General features: G+C 40.4%; 1 protein-coding gene and 1 long non-coding RNA gene across 16 annotated transcripts in view; one reads left to right on the top strand and one right to left on the bottom strand.

Moving 5' to 3' along the window:
- The window catches only part of RIPOR2 (RHO family interacting cell polarization regulator 2), a 184,542-nt gene that overhangs the window by 68,756 nt on the left and 96,353 nt on the right, over nucleotides 1-19,433 (bottom strand). For 2 of the 13 annotated variants that reach the window (XM_043508281.1, XM_043508287.1), the window contains exon 1: nucleotides 926-1,007. The exons of 7 other annotated variants lie outside the window; for them this stretch is intronic. In XM_043508281.1, coding sequence (XP_043364216.1) covers nucleotides 926-977 — 52 coding nt within the window. In that variant the 5' untranslated portion in view covers nucleotides 978-1,007. Of the gene's footprint in view, nucleotides 1-925; nucleotides 1,008-10,237; nucleotides 12,046-19,433 lie in introns of those variants that run through there. 4 more of the 13 variants (XM_043508282.1, XM_038392250.2, XM_043508289.1 and 1 more) reach the window with 4 other exon arrangements.
- LOC119851808 overlaps nucleotides 1-19,433 on the top strand; it is a 113,546-nt gene that overhangs the window by 71,165 nt on the left and 22,948 nt on the right. For 2 of the 3 annotated variants that reach the window (XR_006278970.1, XR_006278971.1), the window contains exon 3: nucleotides 7,475-7,637. This is a non-coding gene — a long non-coding RNA (uncharacterized LOC119851808). Of the gene's footprint in view, nucleotides 1-3,396; nucleotides 3,478-7,474; nucleotides 7,638-19,433 lie in introns of those variants that run through there. The other variant, XR_006278972.1, reaches the window with a different exon arrangement.

Genomic DNA, 19,433 nt, shown 5'->3' with positions numbered 1-19,433 from the left:
CCCACTGAGATTCCCTATGCAAAGTCTATTTATTTGGACTTTATGAAAAGTTACAGAGTACAGCCCTTCATATGTGCCATGTCTTAAATTTTAAAACAAAGTAGTTTTTTAAATTGAACATGAACTGGGCACATAACATTACTAAAGCACAAAAAAATGTCCTTTCATGCCTGGATAACTCAAAAATGGCCAAATGCCATTTCACTAGACTTTCTGTACAATAGATATATCTACCTTCCTATGCATAGATTAAGAACAAGCATGAACATTTCATACCAAAAAGTGTAACTTTTTTTCCCCCCAAGACATTCTGGGGCCTTTTGGGCAGGGTTTTAGAACAAACGTGTTTATTGTAAATGATAATTGTCCTGCTATTGTGCTGTAGTCTTCTAGGAACGTACTCTTTTATATGTGATAAAAGAAAAAAAAAAGACACCTTATTAAGAAAATAATTTGGCTATATGGATGCTTATACCAGGAGACGATGTTCCAGAAAAGAGGCAGTACTTAACTTTGCTCCAGTATTTTCCCTAGGAATTGAAATTAGGGGGTTGTGTTCAAATTTACAGGGGGGTAAGGGATGAGACCATGAGGGCAAAAGTGGGCTGTATGACACCATAGTAAAAACTGAAAAATGTTTCATGACCATCTTATTTGATTTAACCCATGTTTCAAAAATCACACAAGTTGGCTATTCAAGTATTCCATGAAGCACTACATTACACCTTTCTTGATTTCTTATAATTTTGCACAACTCTGTTAATGAACTTTTCAAATGCAGTGTGCTCATCTTTGGCAGCTTCTTGTGTGTCTGGTACTTCTAGTCCTTCAATTCATATGCTCATTAGTTCATTCACATGATCAGGCAGAAGGCAACTTCTTTCAGAACACAACATTCTATTCAATGACAAAAAAGAACCCTCACCTGTAGCTGTTGTTGACTGGGAGTAGCAAGAGATGAATCCTACTTCTTTCATCCCAGGAAACACAGCACAAAGATTGGGTCGAGCCACTAGTAATAAAAAAAAAGATGAAGTCAAATCTTCATTCCTTTGTTGTATGACATTCCACTCTATGTTCTCTATTCTGTCCTGATCATGTGCCAGCCCCACTGCTGGTAGTGCCTCATTCCACTCAACTGTCGATGTTTTATAAGACAGGGATCTACTCCCTGGAGGTTGGAGTAGAATCCAGAAGTTGCAGTTGTAGATTAAGAATCAACTCTGTGTATTTTTTCCAGCTGGCTTTATAAACACTTCTTGTTCTCTTCACGTATATTGAATTAAGTGCCTTCATTTGTCAACTTCTGGACTGAAGTCTTTGCTTTTTCCAGTATGTTTTTAATGGATCTCTATCTGATTGATCGAAGTGTAGCTTCCTTTGCTGGACAAAAATCTACAACTGTTGTAGTAGATGCCTGGATGGCATTGTTTAAATGACTCAAGTGGTTTCAACAGTAGATTTATAAGACAGAGAATGGCGATTGTTTTCTCTGAACGTAGTAGCAAAATTGTCTTCTCTGAGTCCACCAGCCTCACTTCTTAGATCTATCCCATCTTGCTAGATACTTTCCAAAGGCAATAATAATGGTTTCAGTAATTTTAAGACAACAGCCAAAGATCGCTCATGAGAAACCAGTGAGTTTTCCCAGGTTGAACTAATCTGAACTTCAGTTCTAGAGCATCTTCTATTTTTTTCCAAGAGGTTCAGTATTTTTGGACTCTTGTTGAAAAAAAGAGTATAACAAAGACATTAAATTTATGGGTTTTTTTAAATGTCTTTTGAAGATTTTGCAGTTAGTAGAAGTGCTAGTTGAGTAGATCATAGAAATGGAAGGGACCTTGAGAGGTCTTCTAATTCAGTTCTGCTTTGAGTGCAGGGGACTAAGTATTATCTTGACCATCCCTGACAGGTGATTATTGCTGGAGGTTTTTAAGAGCAGCTTAGACACAACCTCCATAGGCAATTTATTCTAGTGCTTAACTACCTGACAGTTAGGGAGTTTTTCCTAATGTCCAACCTAAACCTCCCTTACTGCAATTTAAGCCCATTGCTTCTTATAGAATCATAGAATCATAGAATATCAGGGTTGGAAGGGACCCCAGAAGGTCATCTAGTCCAACCCCCTGCTCAAAGCAGGACCAAGTCCCAGTTAAATCATCCCAGCCAGGGCTTTGTCAAGCCTGACCTTAAAAACCTCTAAGGAAGGAGATTCTACCACCTCCCTAGGTAACGCATTCCAGTGTTCTTATCTTATCCTCAGAGGTTAATGAGAACAATTTACCTACCTCCTCCTTGTAACAACCTTTTAGGTACTTGAAAACTGTTACCATGTCCCCTCTCAATCTTCTCTTCTCCAGACTAAACAAACTCAATTATTTCAATCTTTCCTCATAGGTCATGTTTTCTAGACCTTTATTCATTTTTTTTGCTCTCCTCTGGACTTTCTCCAATTTGTCCACATCTTTCCTAAAATATGGTGCCCAGAACTGGACATAATACTCCAGCTGAGGCCTAATCAGCATGGAGTAGAGCGGAAGAATTGGTATTGCTACATACAACCCCCAGATCCCTTTCTGCAGTTCTCCTTCCTAGGCAGTCATTTCCCATTTTGTATGTGTGCAACTGATTGTTCCTTCCTAAGTGAAGTACTTTGCATGTATCCTTATTGAATTTCATCCTATTTACTTCAGACCATTTCTCCAGTTTGTCCAGATCATTTTGAATTTTAATCTTATCCTCCAAAGCACTTGCAACCCCTCCCAGCTTGGTCTCATTGGCAAACTTTATAAGTGTACTCTCTATGCCATTATCTAAATCATTGATGAAGATCAGAACAGACCCAGGACCAATCCCCACTCAATATGCCCTTCCAGCTTGACTGTGAACCACTGAGAACTACTCTCTGGGAATGTTTTCTCACCAGTTATGCACTGACCATATAGTAGCTCTATCTAGGTTGTATTTCCCTAATTTGTTTATGAAAATGTCATGGGAGACAGTATCAAAAGCTTTACTAAAATCAAGCTATACCACTTCTGCCACTTGCTTCCTAGCCACAAGGCTTGTGGCCCTGTCAAAGAAAGCTACCATGCTGACTGTTACTTATCACCTTATTATGCTTAATTATTTGCCGCTTGTTGCCCTGTCAAAGAAAGCTATCACGGTGGTTTGATGCGATTTGTTCTTAACAAACCATGCTGACTGTTACTTCTCACATTATTATTACCTTATTATTAAATTAATTACCTTATTATTACTTATATCTTATTATGCTTAATTATTTGCTCCATTATCTTTCTGGGTACTGAAGTTAAAATGGCCTCTGCAGTGTGTATAGGAGAGATTAGGGTTTCATTTTTCTCTGAACAAAGCTTGTACTCTATCATGTCTTCCAGAGAAGTTTGCAGCTCCATCAAATGCACAAGCAGCCATCTGTTTGGGCTCCAGTTTACAAGGATTTGACTCTTCTAAGATGTAAGTTGTCACAGATGCAGCTAATAACCTGAACCTCTAGAAATGCATCTATTAGTCTACCACTGCCATCAAGATAATGTATACAATGAATTAATACTTGATGCCAATTTGCATCTGCGCATTTATCAGCCATGTAGGCAAATTTTTTAATGTAATGAGAGAGAGTTCTTCATTTTTTCAGTTGCTGTGTCTTTCACTGTTGCATTGCATGTTTCTAGCCAGTCAGTTGAGTTTCTTGCATAAAGATAGTGAGCATTTGTCAGTCTTGATCGGAACCAGTGTCCAACTTCAGGGTTAACAAATGACAATGAATTTTAACACTGGCCTCCGGTTTGTTGTATGTGGTATCTCTTGCTGAAATAGAAAGTAAGAAGTGAGAGCCATGTTTGTTCGTGTAAACTGTGTTGTGTTCCCAGCATTCTTAACAGCCTCATAAAGTACTTCTAAAATTGGCTTTGAGAGTGACTAGCTTCTAAGGTTTTCTGCATGTCAATGGGGTCCAGAGGCTTGGTGTTTTGCAGCCTTTTCATATAGTTTGTCAGCATTGGGTTTGCTGATTGGTCTGGAAAACCAAGCTCCTCCAGTTTTATCAATTGTAGCAGTGGGAAGCTTTCCTTCTTCGTAAGCTTTTTTGCAAGAGGTGCATTACTAGCCATCTTTTCTAACTTCAATAAACGGGAAAAGTTTGACCGATAAATATCGAGAACTGTCTTCAAGTTGTAGAGATGCTGTTTATTCAGTAGGTAGCTGTATTTGTGCTTCGGTCTGTGTTTGGATGTAGATACAACACTTGAACCTTCAGATGACATATTGGTATATTCTTGGTTGGTTTGACCACTGAGGAGGGGATGAGGGAATTCAGGGGGGGATATAGGGAAATCCCTGCTTTTGCTCCATATGTTGAAACAAAACACTCCTATGGCTATTTGCTAACTTGCTTGTTTCCAATAGATTCACTCTAAGTGAGTTCATCCCCTTCATTTGCTTGAATGGAGACACTTAAATAATATGTCTAGCCTGACTGACCGTACTAGCATGATCTTTTCTCAAAGCTAAAGTGTAGGCTAATCCCAGAACCTTGTCATATACACCCTGATCAAATTCTGTTGCAAATCCAAAAGTTGCTCTAGTTGACAGAGATTTTGCAGTTTGCTATTTAATGGCGTCTTTTGGACAAGGTTAAATTTGACGAATCTCCTAGATGCTTTGGCTAAACTGCTATTGCCCTCTGAAAATCAGATTACTAGAAACAGATATGGTGTTACCAGCAGGCTGAGCTGACCTCAGAAGCTCCAGTTACTGCAGTTAATCTGAATATTTGAGTGTCTGATGAGTACATATTGTGAGCAGTGGGATAGCAGAAATTAGATGGCTGATTGTCAGTCAAGGTCAACTTACTATATGTACTAAAGGACTATGGTGCTTCTGATGCTTTAAAAGGTTGGGAGATAAAATGTACTATTGTGAATGCTTCACGTATTGCATTGGTTCCAGGGAACTGTCAGTTTCAATTTGTTCCTTGTACGGAAAAGCAAAAAGATGCCTGCATGTTTTGTGGCTAATCCATAATTTCTTTTGTGTTTACGGGAGGGGGGGGGAATTAGAGAATACAAGAATAACAAAAAAAGGCAATTAAAAAAATATTAGCTCTTTTGTTGTTGTTGTTGTTGTTGCTCATGCTTAAAGAATTCACATCCTAAGGAGAGCCTTAGACCAAGAGCTTGTGTAAAAAAAGACCCAGGCAAGCACCTGTAATTGTTGGTAGCAGACTGCAGATACCAAAAGCAATTAAGGAAGAGTTTGGGTTGCCTGCTTTTTTCCATAACTTCCAGTTAGAAAGACAGTCTGTGCTGTTGGTTGCTTTTTAAACAATGCCAGAGTGCAGCAAGACCTTGGTTGTGTTTCTGCTACTCCTTAATTAATCTGGCATTAGGCATGAGTGGGCTTGTGCATTGTTCAGAACTGCCCCTCACTTCAGTATCAAAGGGTTTTAAAAGTTTGTACTTTCACCTCTCAGTGCTCTGAACCTAAATCCCATGGAAACTGCCTTGGGGGCCCAATTCTGCTCCCACTGCACTGCCATAGACTTCAATAGGAGCAGGGACTGGTCCTTCACCACACATAATTTGCAAGGTACTGATTATTACTACGTATAGAAGAAGGCATGTGTTTTTCTTTGCAGTGAGTGTTTGTTTTATTGATGGTGAGTGGTGGTATATACTTGACTTACCCTGCTGCCATAAGGATATGGAAATTGCAGCCCCCTCCCCACCCCCATTCCTGCTGCAGTGAGAGCTGCTGCACCATTCACCCCCATGGGAAGACAGTGATTGCATTGCTACCCTCTATCTTCTCATGCAAGCTCTACCAGGAGACTGTAGTATGATGCGGTTGGACTGGAGAAAGAGAGTCAGTTTCAGGATAGACTAATTTGATGTGATACCTGAAAAATCAGGAATAGAAACTGGTCACCAGGCTACCACCAGACAAGCACAGGCCTCTCAGCATGCTCAATAAAGATCTCTTTCTTACAACTCTCCCAGCTGCATCACTTATTGCTAATGAAACAGTCAGCTGTTTGCTGAGGGCTCAGTAGGTGTCCTGCTCACAGGGTCTCAGTCTACAGACTAACACGGCTGCTACTCTGAAACCAGGGTCTCAGTGTATCATCTGCTGAGTGTTCTAGCCACATTCCCCCCAACCAGCACTTTTCCTTGCAGGAGAGCACTGGCCAGCCACTGGTCCTGTAGCACTGCAGGGCCTGAGAAAGCTTTTCACCACCACCATCCATCCACCCACCCACCTTCCAAAGCGATTTACAGCTGTGGACAGGTGTTAGGTCTGGAATTAAACCTCTGGAAGGAGATTACGTTCTGCTTTCAGTTCACACCAATGTAAATCTGAGGTCAGTCCACTGCCATCAGTGGGTTTACTCTGGATTTACACTGGGAAGAATTTGGTCTTTCATCAAAAGACCTTTTTAACTCATTGTGGCCTGATTCTTCTCGCTGGCTTCCACTGGTGCAAATCAGGCATAACTCTGTTGAAGTCACTTTGCAAAACTGGCATGAGCAAGAGGCAAATCTGTCCATTTTCTTCATTATAATATTCAGATTCTCTAACCAATACAATTTCCTTTAAAGAAATCATGAGAAGGGTGATGAGATGTGAAGCAGAGTAAATATCACAGAGAAACCAAGCTCCTGCTAAAAGGGAAAACACCCAGAATTCTTAGCATTTCACTAATAGAATCATCCAGTAACCATATAACTTGAGGTTGACATGACAACAGCCTGTATGACACTACTACACATCCCCATCTACATCTATAAACCAGCTGTGTGCGCATGCTTCTAAGGCATTGCTACATTGTCCATTTATAGCTGGTATTCTTTGACGGTTGAATGACCACAAACACAAGCTGCCTGTCTCCCTCAGCCAGCAGCTTAGTTTGGCAGGCGAAAATTACCCCAGTAAATGAGTTGTTCCTGAGTGTACAGTGTTGCTAGCCACTGCTGCTCATCAAGCATAAAGTCAGATCAGGCATCCCTCTTTTTTGGGAAGAAATGGTGCTCATATAAATACTTGCTTTACTTTTATCCCAACTCCTTCCTAGTAAGAAGGCAGTTGTGGCCCATTTCTGAGTCAGTATGTACTGTGAAAATTATCTCTCCTCTTGATCAGGTTTATATGCAGGGCAAAAGGCTGCTATTTAAGTTTCATGAACACAGTGCTAGCAGTTCCACTCAGCACAATATAATAAGATGCATCAGCGTATGATCAAGGCCAAGCTTTGCACAGCTGTTACTTTGAGCGTTTGCGGATGAATGAAATGGTCACACACCTTGACACAAAAAACAATAGCAACCCATTTTACTTGCATATTCTGGGATGGTCACCCTCAGGCTCCTTGAAGAGTCTTTTTCCTTTGAAGATCCCAAAGTGCTTAACAAATATTAATTCAGTTTCATAGCATCCGTGTATTCTCATTGTACAGGGGTGTAAACTGTTTTACAGGGATGTAAAGAAGGGTATAAACACAGACAATTTCAGAGGAAGCCTTTGGTGGAACCAGCAGTGGAACCCAAGCACCCTGACTCTCAGTCCACTGCTCCAAACACCAAAAAACACTCAAGAAAATGTCACCTGGATACAAAAAGGTAATTCGGTGTCAAGTTACAATTTTTATATATCTTAAGCAATATGTGGCTTTTCAAAGACTTAAAGTCCAGGTTGTCAAAGTTAATCTGTAGTGACAACTACCATAGGCAGCACCCACACCTTTGCAGGCTGCAGGGATTTTGAATTTACAGGTATGTTTGGTGTATTTTAGAGCTACAGTGTATCATTTAACCATAACCCATCAGTGTTAAGTTATTATCAAAAGACAATTTGCCATATTTTCCTATTTATTTAAATCAGAACTCCCCTTTGTTTTCAGTAGGGAGCCCTGCTTGAATATGGACAGGACAATGTGGACCACAGTAGCCCTGTGCAGTATATTCTGCCTCTTGTGAAGAGCCACTTTTAAGTAAAAAGAATAGGAGTACTTGTGACACCGTAGAGACTAGCATAAGCTTTCGTGGGCTAAAACCCACTTCATCAGATGCATGCAGTGGAAAATACAGTAGGAAGATTTTATATACACAGAGAACATGAAACAATGGGTGTTACCATACACACTGTAACGAGAGTGATCAGGTAAGGTGAACTATTACCAGCAGGAGAAAAAAAAACCCTTTTGTAGTGATAATCAAGATGAGCCATTTCCAGTAGTTGACAAGAACGTGTGAGGAATAGTAGCGGGGAAAAATAAACATGGGGAAATAGTTTTACTTTGTGTAATGACACATCCACTCTCAGTCTTTATTTTTCTCTCCTACTGGTAATAGCTCGCCTTAAGTGATCACTCTCGTTACAGTGGGTATGATAATACCCAATGTTTCATGTTCTCTGTGTATATAAAATCTTCCTACTTCATTTTCCACAGCATGCATCCGATGAAGTGGGTTTTAGCCCACAAAAGCTTATGCTCAAATAAATTTGTTAGTCTCTAAGATGCCACAAGTACTCCTGTTCTTTTTGTGGATACAGACTAACACGGCTGCTACTCTGAAACCACTTTTAAGTAATTTCTCAGCTATGACTGGCAGCTAGCACAGTAGAGTTTTTCCCGGGGAAGCAATTTCCTCATCCTCCAAGGCCACCCTCATTGGACACACCCCTGCCTTTTGTTTATTCAAAGAGAGAGATTTGTTCTTGAATACTAATTAGCTGTTGGAGAATACTGATAATAATGCTTCCAATTTGGGAGTGTTTCCTGCACTCTCCTGCTGTGTGACAGCAGCTAAAACACAGTAATTAAGATCAGCATGGCAAAATGCATAGTCGGATTAAATAATGCTAAACTGATGCTTGAAAATGTGCAGCTTTGCCAAATACCTTTATATTTAACCTTCAAAATGGCAAAACAAATAAACAAAAACAAACGTCATCTTCCAGAAAGCTGCCAAACAGCCTTTTTAAAAAGTTTAAAGATCAGATAGGATAGGAAGACAATTTTAGAATGACCTTTTGTGACCAGACAAGATGGTTGAGATAATATGTTTTATTGGACCAACTTCTGTTGGTGAAAGACACAAGCTTTTGAGTGTACACAGAGCATGTAAAAGTAAAGTGTGGTGCAACATGAAAGTGCAATATGTTTGCACCAGTTCGGCTTGGGCACTACCCAAAGGCTAAAGGGGGAAGAGTTTAAGAGGGTCACTCCTTTCTTAAACTGATAATACCATAAAAGCTTGCTGGGAATAGAAAAACAAAATCTAAGGGAATTCTGAGATGTCTTCTGGATAGAAACAAGCTTCCATGCAGTGATAAAAATGATTAACACACTTTTTCTGGCACAGCTATTCAGATCCTTAAAGAATGTACACAAACAAAAGGGTTTTTTTCAAATGTACAGATTACAACTACACAGAAGATTGTTTCAAGCTCTCTCTCCCTAAAACCCCACACCAGTGCTCTAGGACCTTCATAGACTATAGGCTTGGTACAGCAACTGCTTTTGTGACAACAGCCTTTTAAAAAAAAAAATCCTCCAGCTACTAACTTGATTACTTGCAATCTCTTACAATTTAAGTCTTTTATTTATAATTTTCCTTTCCATTTAGTTCCCCACTATCTTATCTGCTCATTAGGGCAAACTGGCTGGCAGTGGTAACCTAGGTAGAAATACCGAGGACAACTTCTCCAGACTCAGTGGATTGTTTCACACTATTGACCTGTAACTGCTGAGCCATGGAGACATAACATACAAAGTTTACTCTTACAGTATATACTTTCTGTATCATTTTTCCCTACTTTTGAGCACTTTTCTTGATTTGGCATGTTCATACTTTAGAATCCACCACCTTCTACAGACATGGTGAAAACAGTCACAGATTCTGTGATGCTCAATTCATTTTACAACTCTGAGCTCCACGCATAAATTCCCTGTTGTCCTGGAGTATGACACTAATCTCACACATCTATTTTAATAGTAATGGTAACATCCATCTTGTAATTTAATATTGACAGTTAAGAAAGCATTTGTTGAAATATAACCATAATTACTTCTAGAGCTTCCTAACACATTGCAGACAGCGAATGCACAAAACTACAGCATCCCAACCAACACCATTTACAGTGATAATCAGAAGGATCCAGGTTTATAATTCTCATTAAAACCAGGAGGGGAGAAAAAAACAAGCCATGTACCTACCTAAATATAAAGATTCACATTCATGGCAGGGCTGTTGAATGTACCGGCTTGTAACTCAAAGTTCCTCTTGTACAGTAGAGCTTCATAACAAGTACACTAGGCTCTGACTAGTTGGATGTGTATCGTCTTCACAGTCAACCCTGGTTTAGTTGGTGTTTCAGATTAAAAAAAAAAAAGGCGGGCGGGGGGAAGCCGTCACCAGCTTGTCTTCAACCGCTGTCTCTGATCTGAGTCACCCTTCTACCAGGAAGAAGCAGTAACTACACTATTTTCCCTGATAAAGTTACAGGAGGAGATGAGAGGGAATGTGTGTGTGTGAGAGAGAGCGTGGGGAGCAGTGCCTGATTAGCTGGGAGCTGAGGCTCATAGAAACAGCTGCTTGACAGATCGTTTTAACTAGCTATCGGAAGCTAGGGCTGTGCATTTCTTTCTGCTTTCAGCTAATCGCTCTGGCATCCTCGCCTCCCCTACAAACATTTCTGTAATGCAGTTCCCCACCTCTCCAGGGAACTGGGGTTTGGTTTCTTACATATTGATCATTTAAATAGAAGTGACTTTGTTTGGCCTAAACTAATACACCACAATCCTTTTTATGCGGTCTCTTTGTAAACTGCTCTGCAGCTAAAATAATCTTTTAAACTACACAGGGACCTATTTTGCTTAAAGGCTTTATAAAATAAAGGGATGGTTTTTGTTTGAATGTATTCATTTCTAATATGCTGTGTTTAAAAGGGCACTGTCAACACATGTTTTATACACTTAAAAATCTCTCTCTTTTCTAGAATGACCTCTAGCAATTGACATCTCTTTCCATTAGATGAACACACAGTTGTTGCAATAGGGTAATCATAAATGATCAGCCACTGGCCTTATTTTTATAGAATAAACATAATAAAATCTGCCATACTGCAGCAAGTTACAGGTCAATCGAGTCCTGAGTCCTGGACCACTTGCTACTTGATGCCAAATGTGCAATGCTGCACATAGGTGACTCCTTTCTGATCCCTGTGACATTCATGTTATGGTCTGATGCATGAGATTTGATTGTCTTTATCTCAGCACGTGTAATTACAAATATAATTTAAAATCCAGCCATTGTATCTGACTTGATGACTTCCTGTGGCAATGAGTTCCACAGTCTGTTGCAGGAAGAACTATTTTTTTATTTGGTATTATTTATGTAGCATTCAATAATGCACTAGGTGCGATACAGAAAAAAATAAGACTGGTCCATGCCCCAAAGAGCTTGCAATCCAAGAGCCTCATACTACAGATACATATGACTGATCATAATGTTTATTACCAAGAGTAGTTCATTGATGCCACAGGCCCATTTGCACTAATGTGCATTATAGTTGGTAGCATCTGCAAGATCAAGTTCCCAGTTTAGACACACTAAAGTGTAGAGTAAAGACAACTCTAGAAAGGTGAGTCTAAGTGAAAAGAGGGAACCTTACATTTTATCCATTGAGCCTTCTTTCTTGCATTACCATCGGGCAGGATATAAAGAAAGGAATGACCAGGTTTCGCATCAAATTCTGGAATATTTCTTTCAAATAAAATCTTCTTTCTTCTAGCATAAATAATCCCAGTTATTGTGATCTCTCTTCATATGTCAACCCTGACAGATCTCTAAGCACATTTATTACTGGTCTCTCACCCTTTTCATTTTTCCAGTGCAGCTTTTTTACAGTGAGGTGACTAAAATTGGACATAATACTTTAGGTATCATTCAATATAATGTCTGCACAGTATTTTCTGTATTAGTTTCTATCCCTTTAACATTTTTAGCTGCTGTGCATTGGGCAGACATCTTCAATAAACTATCTACAATGACTCCTAAATCTAAGAGCAAACAATTATGTGGATTTGGTAGACAAATTCAATTTTGAAGAGTTAATCAAATTTGCAGCATGCAAGCATTGACACTGTCCCTTAATATCTACATCTTTATACGTTGTGATTAAGTATGTCACGATGGATGAAATTCACCCTTTAAATAAATGCAAATATTTTTCAGAGACGACACATGACCTTTCACAAGAATGGTACTTTAGAAATGAGTTTAAATAACAGCAAAGACGTGAGCTGTAGCTCACGAAAGCTTATGCTCAAATAAATTTGCTAGTCTGTATCCGCAAAAAGAACAGGAGTACTTGTGGCACCTTAGAGACTAACACGGCTGCTACTCTGAAACCCAGCAAAGAATAAGTGGGTTTCAAAATTAGAATCTGATATTACATCTTGTACAAATGAAAACATGAGAGTATATGTTCTAGAAGACATACAGCTTGCTGAATCTGATTGCCCCTTGGTCTTAATCCATTTCAAATCATAATAATGAAGGTATTTATTCACGTTGTATATAGAAATTAAATAGGATGCTACAGCTTTGAAAAATAATGGAAATGAGAGCAAACTTCTTGAGATTCAATTAAAGCAGAAATAGATGTTCTACATTTCAACCGAACTGAACTCTGGATGCAATTCAGAGAATTTGCTGCCTGAGAAAAGCAGCTGTGATCTTCGGGCTGGAGGGGAAGAGGAGAGGGAATATTTGTTAAAAGCTATAAATGTCCCTTCATGTATACTTAATACGCTTCTGAGCCTATTTCAATCTTTTGAGGTGGTGGGTGACAGGCAGAGAATCTGGAGGCCTGGCTTATTTGTTAAAGGTTCTCAGTGCTGGGCTTTAGTTGCTATATCTCACCTTGACCCTAACACTCCTGAAATAGATATTTAGCAATTACTGTATATACCCAGTGTGTTGCAAAACTTCCTCTGAGTCTTATGTCCTCTTTCAGAAGGTTTTTAGAACTTAGTGTTACAGAAACTAATACTTCCTCAGTTCCAAGCCTCCTTTTCTTTCCAAACAAATATTTCTTTATCCCATCTGCATGCATAAGCCAGGGAGATATAGTCTATCCTTCTGGGACTTCTCAATATCTCATTGCAGGAGCAAATGCAGACGGATGATTACCCTGCTCCTAATGCTACAGCCTGCTGAAACCGCAAAGAATCTCCATGGTTTTAACAAAGCTCTGGATAAAATCTTCTTTGCCCCACTGTCCTTCTGCATGTTCATTGACCCCGGCACTCCTGCTTTTGAAAGAATCAGTCATTTCACATGTTTGCTGCTTTGCTAATTACGTGGAAAATGCCAGAGAACACTGCCTCCCTCCATAATTAGGCAGGCCTAAAAGCTGCCATTGTACTGTGATTGGGATAGTGCTACCATACCTATAAATTATTCACTCTGCTGAAGTGTAATCTGCTGTTATGTTAAAAATGGGTCACCACTTATGTCCTAAGTACAAATCTCAAAGTGGCAGAAGCAAAACTGATTCTTGCTTACTCTACTAAACTAGAATGACCTCTCCAAAGTATTCTGCATTAAAATTAACCTGAAGCTGCAATGCACATATGTTTCCATTAATGATACACTCTTTCATAATACCTGGCAAATACACAGTGGTTTACAAACACTAATACTCAGAACAAGCCTGAGTGGTATTCACCCCCACTTTACAGTTGGGGAAACTGAGGCAAGGAATCTTAAATTACCTGTTACGCTGCTCAAAGCCTATTTGTTCCACATGGTTTTCAACCAATAACCCAAGGCTAAAGAGTGAGTCAGGGCTAGAGGAGAGATGAGAATTCAAGAGTGCCTAAATCCTGTGCTCATACTAGCAATTTGTGCAGCTCTGCCTCTCATAAGGGCTGGACACATCTGCTGGCAAACAGACACTGTAAGCTATGTGGCGAATCTCTTGAAAAGTCCTTTAACTTTTCTGTTGTCCCATGGTCCCTGTGGTTCCAAGCCATAGAATCTCCTAGGGCAGCAAGGGGCAGGAGAGTCTGAGGCATTCAGCTCCATTGCATTGCACTGCCACTAAGCTGGAAAGGGAAAATAGGGCCATGCAGTCTGGACAGAGGCCTCTCACAAGTTGCCTTTGCCTTCAGCAAATTCACAGAGGTCTGAAGGGATCCCACTGGATTTGCGGGCTGAACCCTGGGATCATTTAATGGTGGGGAAAGCCCGGCCCACCCAAAGGGGCAATCTGAGAAAACTCTGTGAGGGCCCTTATGAAGAATGTGACAGGTATCAACATATTTAAAAATGACTATTATGGGAACTGCTGTCTCTCTGATTACTGTCATGCTGCCTGCTAGATGGGTACAAAGAGGTAACCCAGTACTGAGTGGTTTTACACATTGGCAGGAAGGCAGACAAAAATTGTAGATAGTCCAGCCACTGATAATCAACAAACCACACAGGTCTCAGTTCCTTTGAAGGTTTATCCCCACCACACACTGACCAACAGGCTGGTAATGCCAAGCTGGAGGCAGGGAATCCAAATGAGAAACAAGGGACTTTGAAGGCATTAAACACCTTGGCCCTGAAGCTAAGAGCAGGTTGGAAGGAGGCAGCAGCTGCGAAGGCTGTATCTCTCCACTGCCAGATTTTGGGGGTGTCTGTGATAAGTTAGACCTGCCTAAGTTGCTAGATAAGACAATATGCAAAGAGGCCTTTTTTGTTGTTTTAACACTTCCTCCCTGTTTGCTATGTTCCCATGCATAAAAGAGTAATACTTTGCTTTGAAGAGGCTGTCTCCCAGAGTCACTGCATTTTCATACTGATCACAGGGTCCTGTGAAGGGAAGTCTCTGACCAAAGCCAAAGGAAGTTGGATCTGCTAAAAAAAAAAGGTCACTAAACAGGAGTGTTATAACCCGGTAATTCAAGTCTAAAATCATGAATGCATTGCGGGGTTTCACTCTGAGGGAAGTGTGGGTGCTGTCACTTGGAAGGGGTGCCCACAAAGAAACTGAGGAACAGCTTTCCCTAAAGTGTGACAGTCCCCTTTCCACAAGAGGTAAGCAAATATGGTCAAGAATCAGGATTGTAACTTCCAGGTTTGGATAGGAGGGAGAAAGTTCACGTTGGTATCCGTAAGGTAACCATATTATAATAATCCAGTAACCCTTCCCATTCTCTACACTGCCCTCCCTCATTGCTCTTTTGGTTTCCTCCCATTACCATCTTCATCCCTTCTCTTGCTCTTCCCTGTACAGCTGGCATGCCCTCCCAATTGCCATACAACAAGCAGCCTTTTTTCCACAAAGCTTCACAAAACCTACAGATTTCACATTGCGTGCACACAATAACCCATGTGCATCTTCCATTTCCTTCCCTGTATTGTGCCTGCTATCTCACCCGAACTCGTCATTTGAAATGTTTTACCTTTGCTTGTAATAATGAATAGCATTTGCACATATAGTGCTTCTCACCTGCAGACCTTAAAGCACTTCATGAAGTTGGGCAAGCGTTGTAATCTCCATCTTACAGCTAGGGCCCAGAGCAATTTTTTGGGTTAGCCAAGGTTCTGGAATGAGTTACAATTAGAACCCAGTTCTCCTGAATCCCAGCCCTATGTTCGGTTCACTGCTCCACAGTAATTCCTCTGCCACAGTTAAGTGGATTGACATGGGAGTGTGTGTGTTCTTGGGGGCAGGGGAGTGAGGGAGTCTCCACTGCACCAGCCAATTAGAAGAGGGAGCTGTGGGGTCCGGAGGAGTGCTGCTCACTCAAGGCAGGGACAGGAAGGGAAGTTTTCCTCAGCTTTTAGTAGAGGGGGGAGGAGCTGCATGTTCCCTAACTTATGCTTGCTTTTCCCCATGCTGTTTTGTGTTGTACTGTATCCACAGTGATCTTAGATCATTAGCCTTCAGGACAGGGACTCTCCCAGCTGTGGCTGTCTGAAGAATGCTGTGCACTCCTATGGAGATTTGAAAATCACAACTAGTAAGGAAGAACATCAGTAGATATAAAAGCAAACATATGCTTTCCTGCCCTCATCTATGCAATTTCGGGGACAGGTCGACAGGGAGAGAACAACTGAACCTATTTAAGTACTGAAGAAGCCATGCATCTGAAGAAGTGGTTTTTTATCCATGAAAGCTTATGCCCAAATAAATCTCTTGGTCTTTAAGGTGCCACCGGACTCCTTGTTATTTAAGCACTATTTTTTTTTTCAAAATCCCATACTTCACATTCTTTGCTATCAGCCCCTCTTACATGCAGGTTTTTTATGGCAAACAAGAAAAGCTCACAAGAGGGCTTGACTGAACTGTACATTCCAATTTCTCATAATGCTTAGCAACCAGTGCAGGCCAAGCAGCCTTCAAGTGCAAGCCAAGTGTGTGTGCACATATGTATGTCTATTACTGTGCCTTTATCCTGTTTTTTCCTATTTTTCTGAAAAGCATTCCATGTTCTCTAATTAGTATGCATGAAAAGCTGCTGAAAGTTCATTGTGTCTTACTGGACAGCCAAAAGTCAGACGTGTGACGAGATGATCAAAGCTAATGTGATAATCTGAGGTCTAAAGTGACAGGTGCTGAGTATCCAGTTTGTTTTTCCCTAGAGAGACACTCAGAGGCACTGTTCCATTGTTTGTTATTAACTGGTTTATGGGAAGGATTTGTGCTGGATAACTAAGGGCAGGTCTACATTTAAAATGGTGCAGTTCCATGTCTGAGAGCCCCAATGTTTGATATTTGGGTTCATGCACATCCCTAACACGATAATGCATCAGAGACACTTCTTCTGAGCCCGTGTGACGAATGTGCCGGGCCAAATTCTGCTCTCAGTTCTACCAGTGTAAATCCCCTGTAGCTCAGAAATCAGTGAATTTACTGGTGTAGCTCAGCAGAGCTCAGCCCTCAGTGTTTTAATATCCAGCTGAATTGCCATTATTTTTTTACCCTAATCACCCCAATACAGGTAATGTCTATGCTGCATTAGGGAGCCTGTTTCCCAGTGTGGATAGACAGACATGGTCTAGCTCTCCTCAAGTTAATGCAGTAAAAAGAGTAGGGTAGCACAGGCATTAATTTGGGTTAGCTGTCTGAGTACAAATTCGTTCAGACCCCCTTGGGCAGCTAGCCTCAGTTACTGCCTCCCCTCCCCCCCCCCGGCTACACTTTAGTATGCTAGCTCGAGCAGAGTTAGTGCATCTCCACAATGTAGACGCACCTCTAGTAGTGCCATTTAGTCACTATTCAGAATAAAAATTAGAACCCGTTTCTTAACCATACTACCACTAAGATACAGCTGTTGCTCTCTTTTTAATACACTTGTCAGTGCGTATTTCCATGGCTTAAAAATAGAAAATGTAAAAGTGCACAACTGCTGTGCGAGTGAAATGCCTCTCTGACTGAAATAACCTTTCTGCTTCTGTAAAGCAGTGATCCTAAACTGCATCTGCTAAATGGTTAAATAGAGACACCACAGCAGACAACAGTTTATATATCCTGATCTGCACTCTCCTAACATCCTATGGCAGGAGAATAGGAAATTGGTGGGTTCCAGCTTTCTCATGGAAACTGATGTTTAATCATCTGCACAAATCTAATGTTATTATTGAAGTGAAAGGGACCATTTCCTCTCAAGAGGGCAAACAGCACTAGCACCATGCATCTCACCAGCAGACCCAGGGAAGCTTTTCATATCACATCAGTGGGTCTGTCAGTGGATTTCAATTAAACAAACAAAGGATATTTAATGCAAACCAGAAAATCATGTTAATTTGGCATGGCTGAGGTTAAATGCCGTGAGGACCATTTTCCAACATATGACCTATGGGTACTGTTTTCAGTACAGTATTTGAAGTGATTAGTGACAGCAGCCCAACACTAATTAGTGGCTCGTGCCTCTGATTAAGCTAACTCTTCCTGGTTCATGACAAGTGTCAGGAACAGAAATGGCACAAAGCTACTCAGAGTGAGGGGGCAGAGCAGAGTACAACACAATTGTACTGCCTACTAGTCCGCATTTAAAAAAAAAGGACATGCAGTTCTAAAAGTGAATTCAACAGCATTGTAAAACTCTACCTTTTTTATTTTATATGCTTCTGAGAGCTTTTGTCTCAGCCCATTACAACATTTTTTTTCTAAATTAAGAGAGCCTCATTTATGATCACACAAATAGTATCACTTGACAGGCAACATTGTCAATAAAAGTTTAAGATCTTGTAGAAGCTCTTTGGGTTTATGTAATTATTTAAAATGTCCCTGTCTGCAAGAGCTAATCAGAACACATCTTCTTAGCTCAAAGTGACTTTGCAGTCCAAAAAATAATTATAAAAACTACAATGTGGGTTTCCATATTTATTCTCTGTGACTTCTGAATTATGGCCAGATACTGCAAACCCAACTTGAACAGAACTCCCACACTGATTCTGTTTATAAACTAAAAGATGATTTTTCCATATGCCAGCAGAGAAATCAAGTTTATGAAAACCAAGTTGTGCTCTTTCTGGGTTTTGCATCATCACCAGCAATAAAGATTCAGCAACTGGAGCTCAGATGATAGTTCTGCTGATGAAGTATGAGACACAATAGAATCCCACTCGCTTTCCTGTTGCTGAATTAACTCTGTGATGCTAACAGATGCAAAAAACATCTTTTTGTCATGAAATTCAGATGTGACTCTGAATATACACTTGGAGAGATTACTTTTGAACATAGTGTTTTGTTTTTTAAACAGTGAACACACTTTAATCAATAATATGCCTTTTATATCAACTTCAGGCTCATCTGCATCCCAGAACTAGGGTTTCACCAGAGTGGAACAAGAATGATGTATAAAAATGATAGAATCATAGAAATGTAAGTCTGGAAGGACCACAAAAAGTCATCAAGTCCAGCCCCTTGTGCTAGGGCAGGACCAAATAAACCTAGACCATCCCTGACAGACGTTTGTCCAACTTGTTCTTAAAAATAGCCAGTGATGGGGATTCCACAACCTCCCTTGAAAGCATTTCTAGAGCTTAACTACCTTTTATAGTTAGATAGTTTCCCCTAATATTTAACCTAAATCTCCCTTGCTTAAGAATAAGCCCTTTACTTCTCCTGCTATCTTCAGTGGACATGGACAACAATTGATCACAGTCCTCTTTATAACAGCCCATAGCATATTTGAAGACTAACAGGTTTCCCATCTCCTCCTCCCAACCCTCTCATTTTCTTTTATCAACACTAAACATGCCCAGTTATTGTAACCTTTCCTCATAGGTCAAGGTTTCTAAATCATCTATCATTTTTGTTGCTCTCCTCTGGACTCTCTCCAGTTTGTCCACATGTGATGGGGCATCCACCCCACACTGTCATGTAAGGGGTTAATAGGGCCTAGA

This window comes from Dermochelys coriacea, chromosome 2, assembly GCF_009764565.3.
Source record: "Dermochelys coriacea isolate rDerCor1 chromosome 2, rDerCor1.pri.v4, whole genome shotgun sequence".
NCBI lineage: Eukaryota > Metazoa > Chordata > Testudines > Dermochelyidae > Dermochelys > Dermochelys coriacea.
The sequence above is the reverse complement of the archived record's forward strand: the minus strand, read 5'-3'. Positions and strand labels throughout refer to the sequence as shown.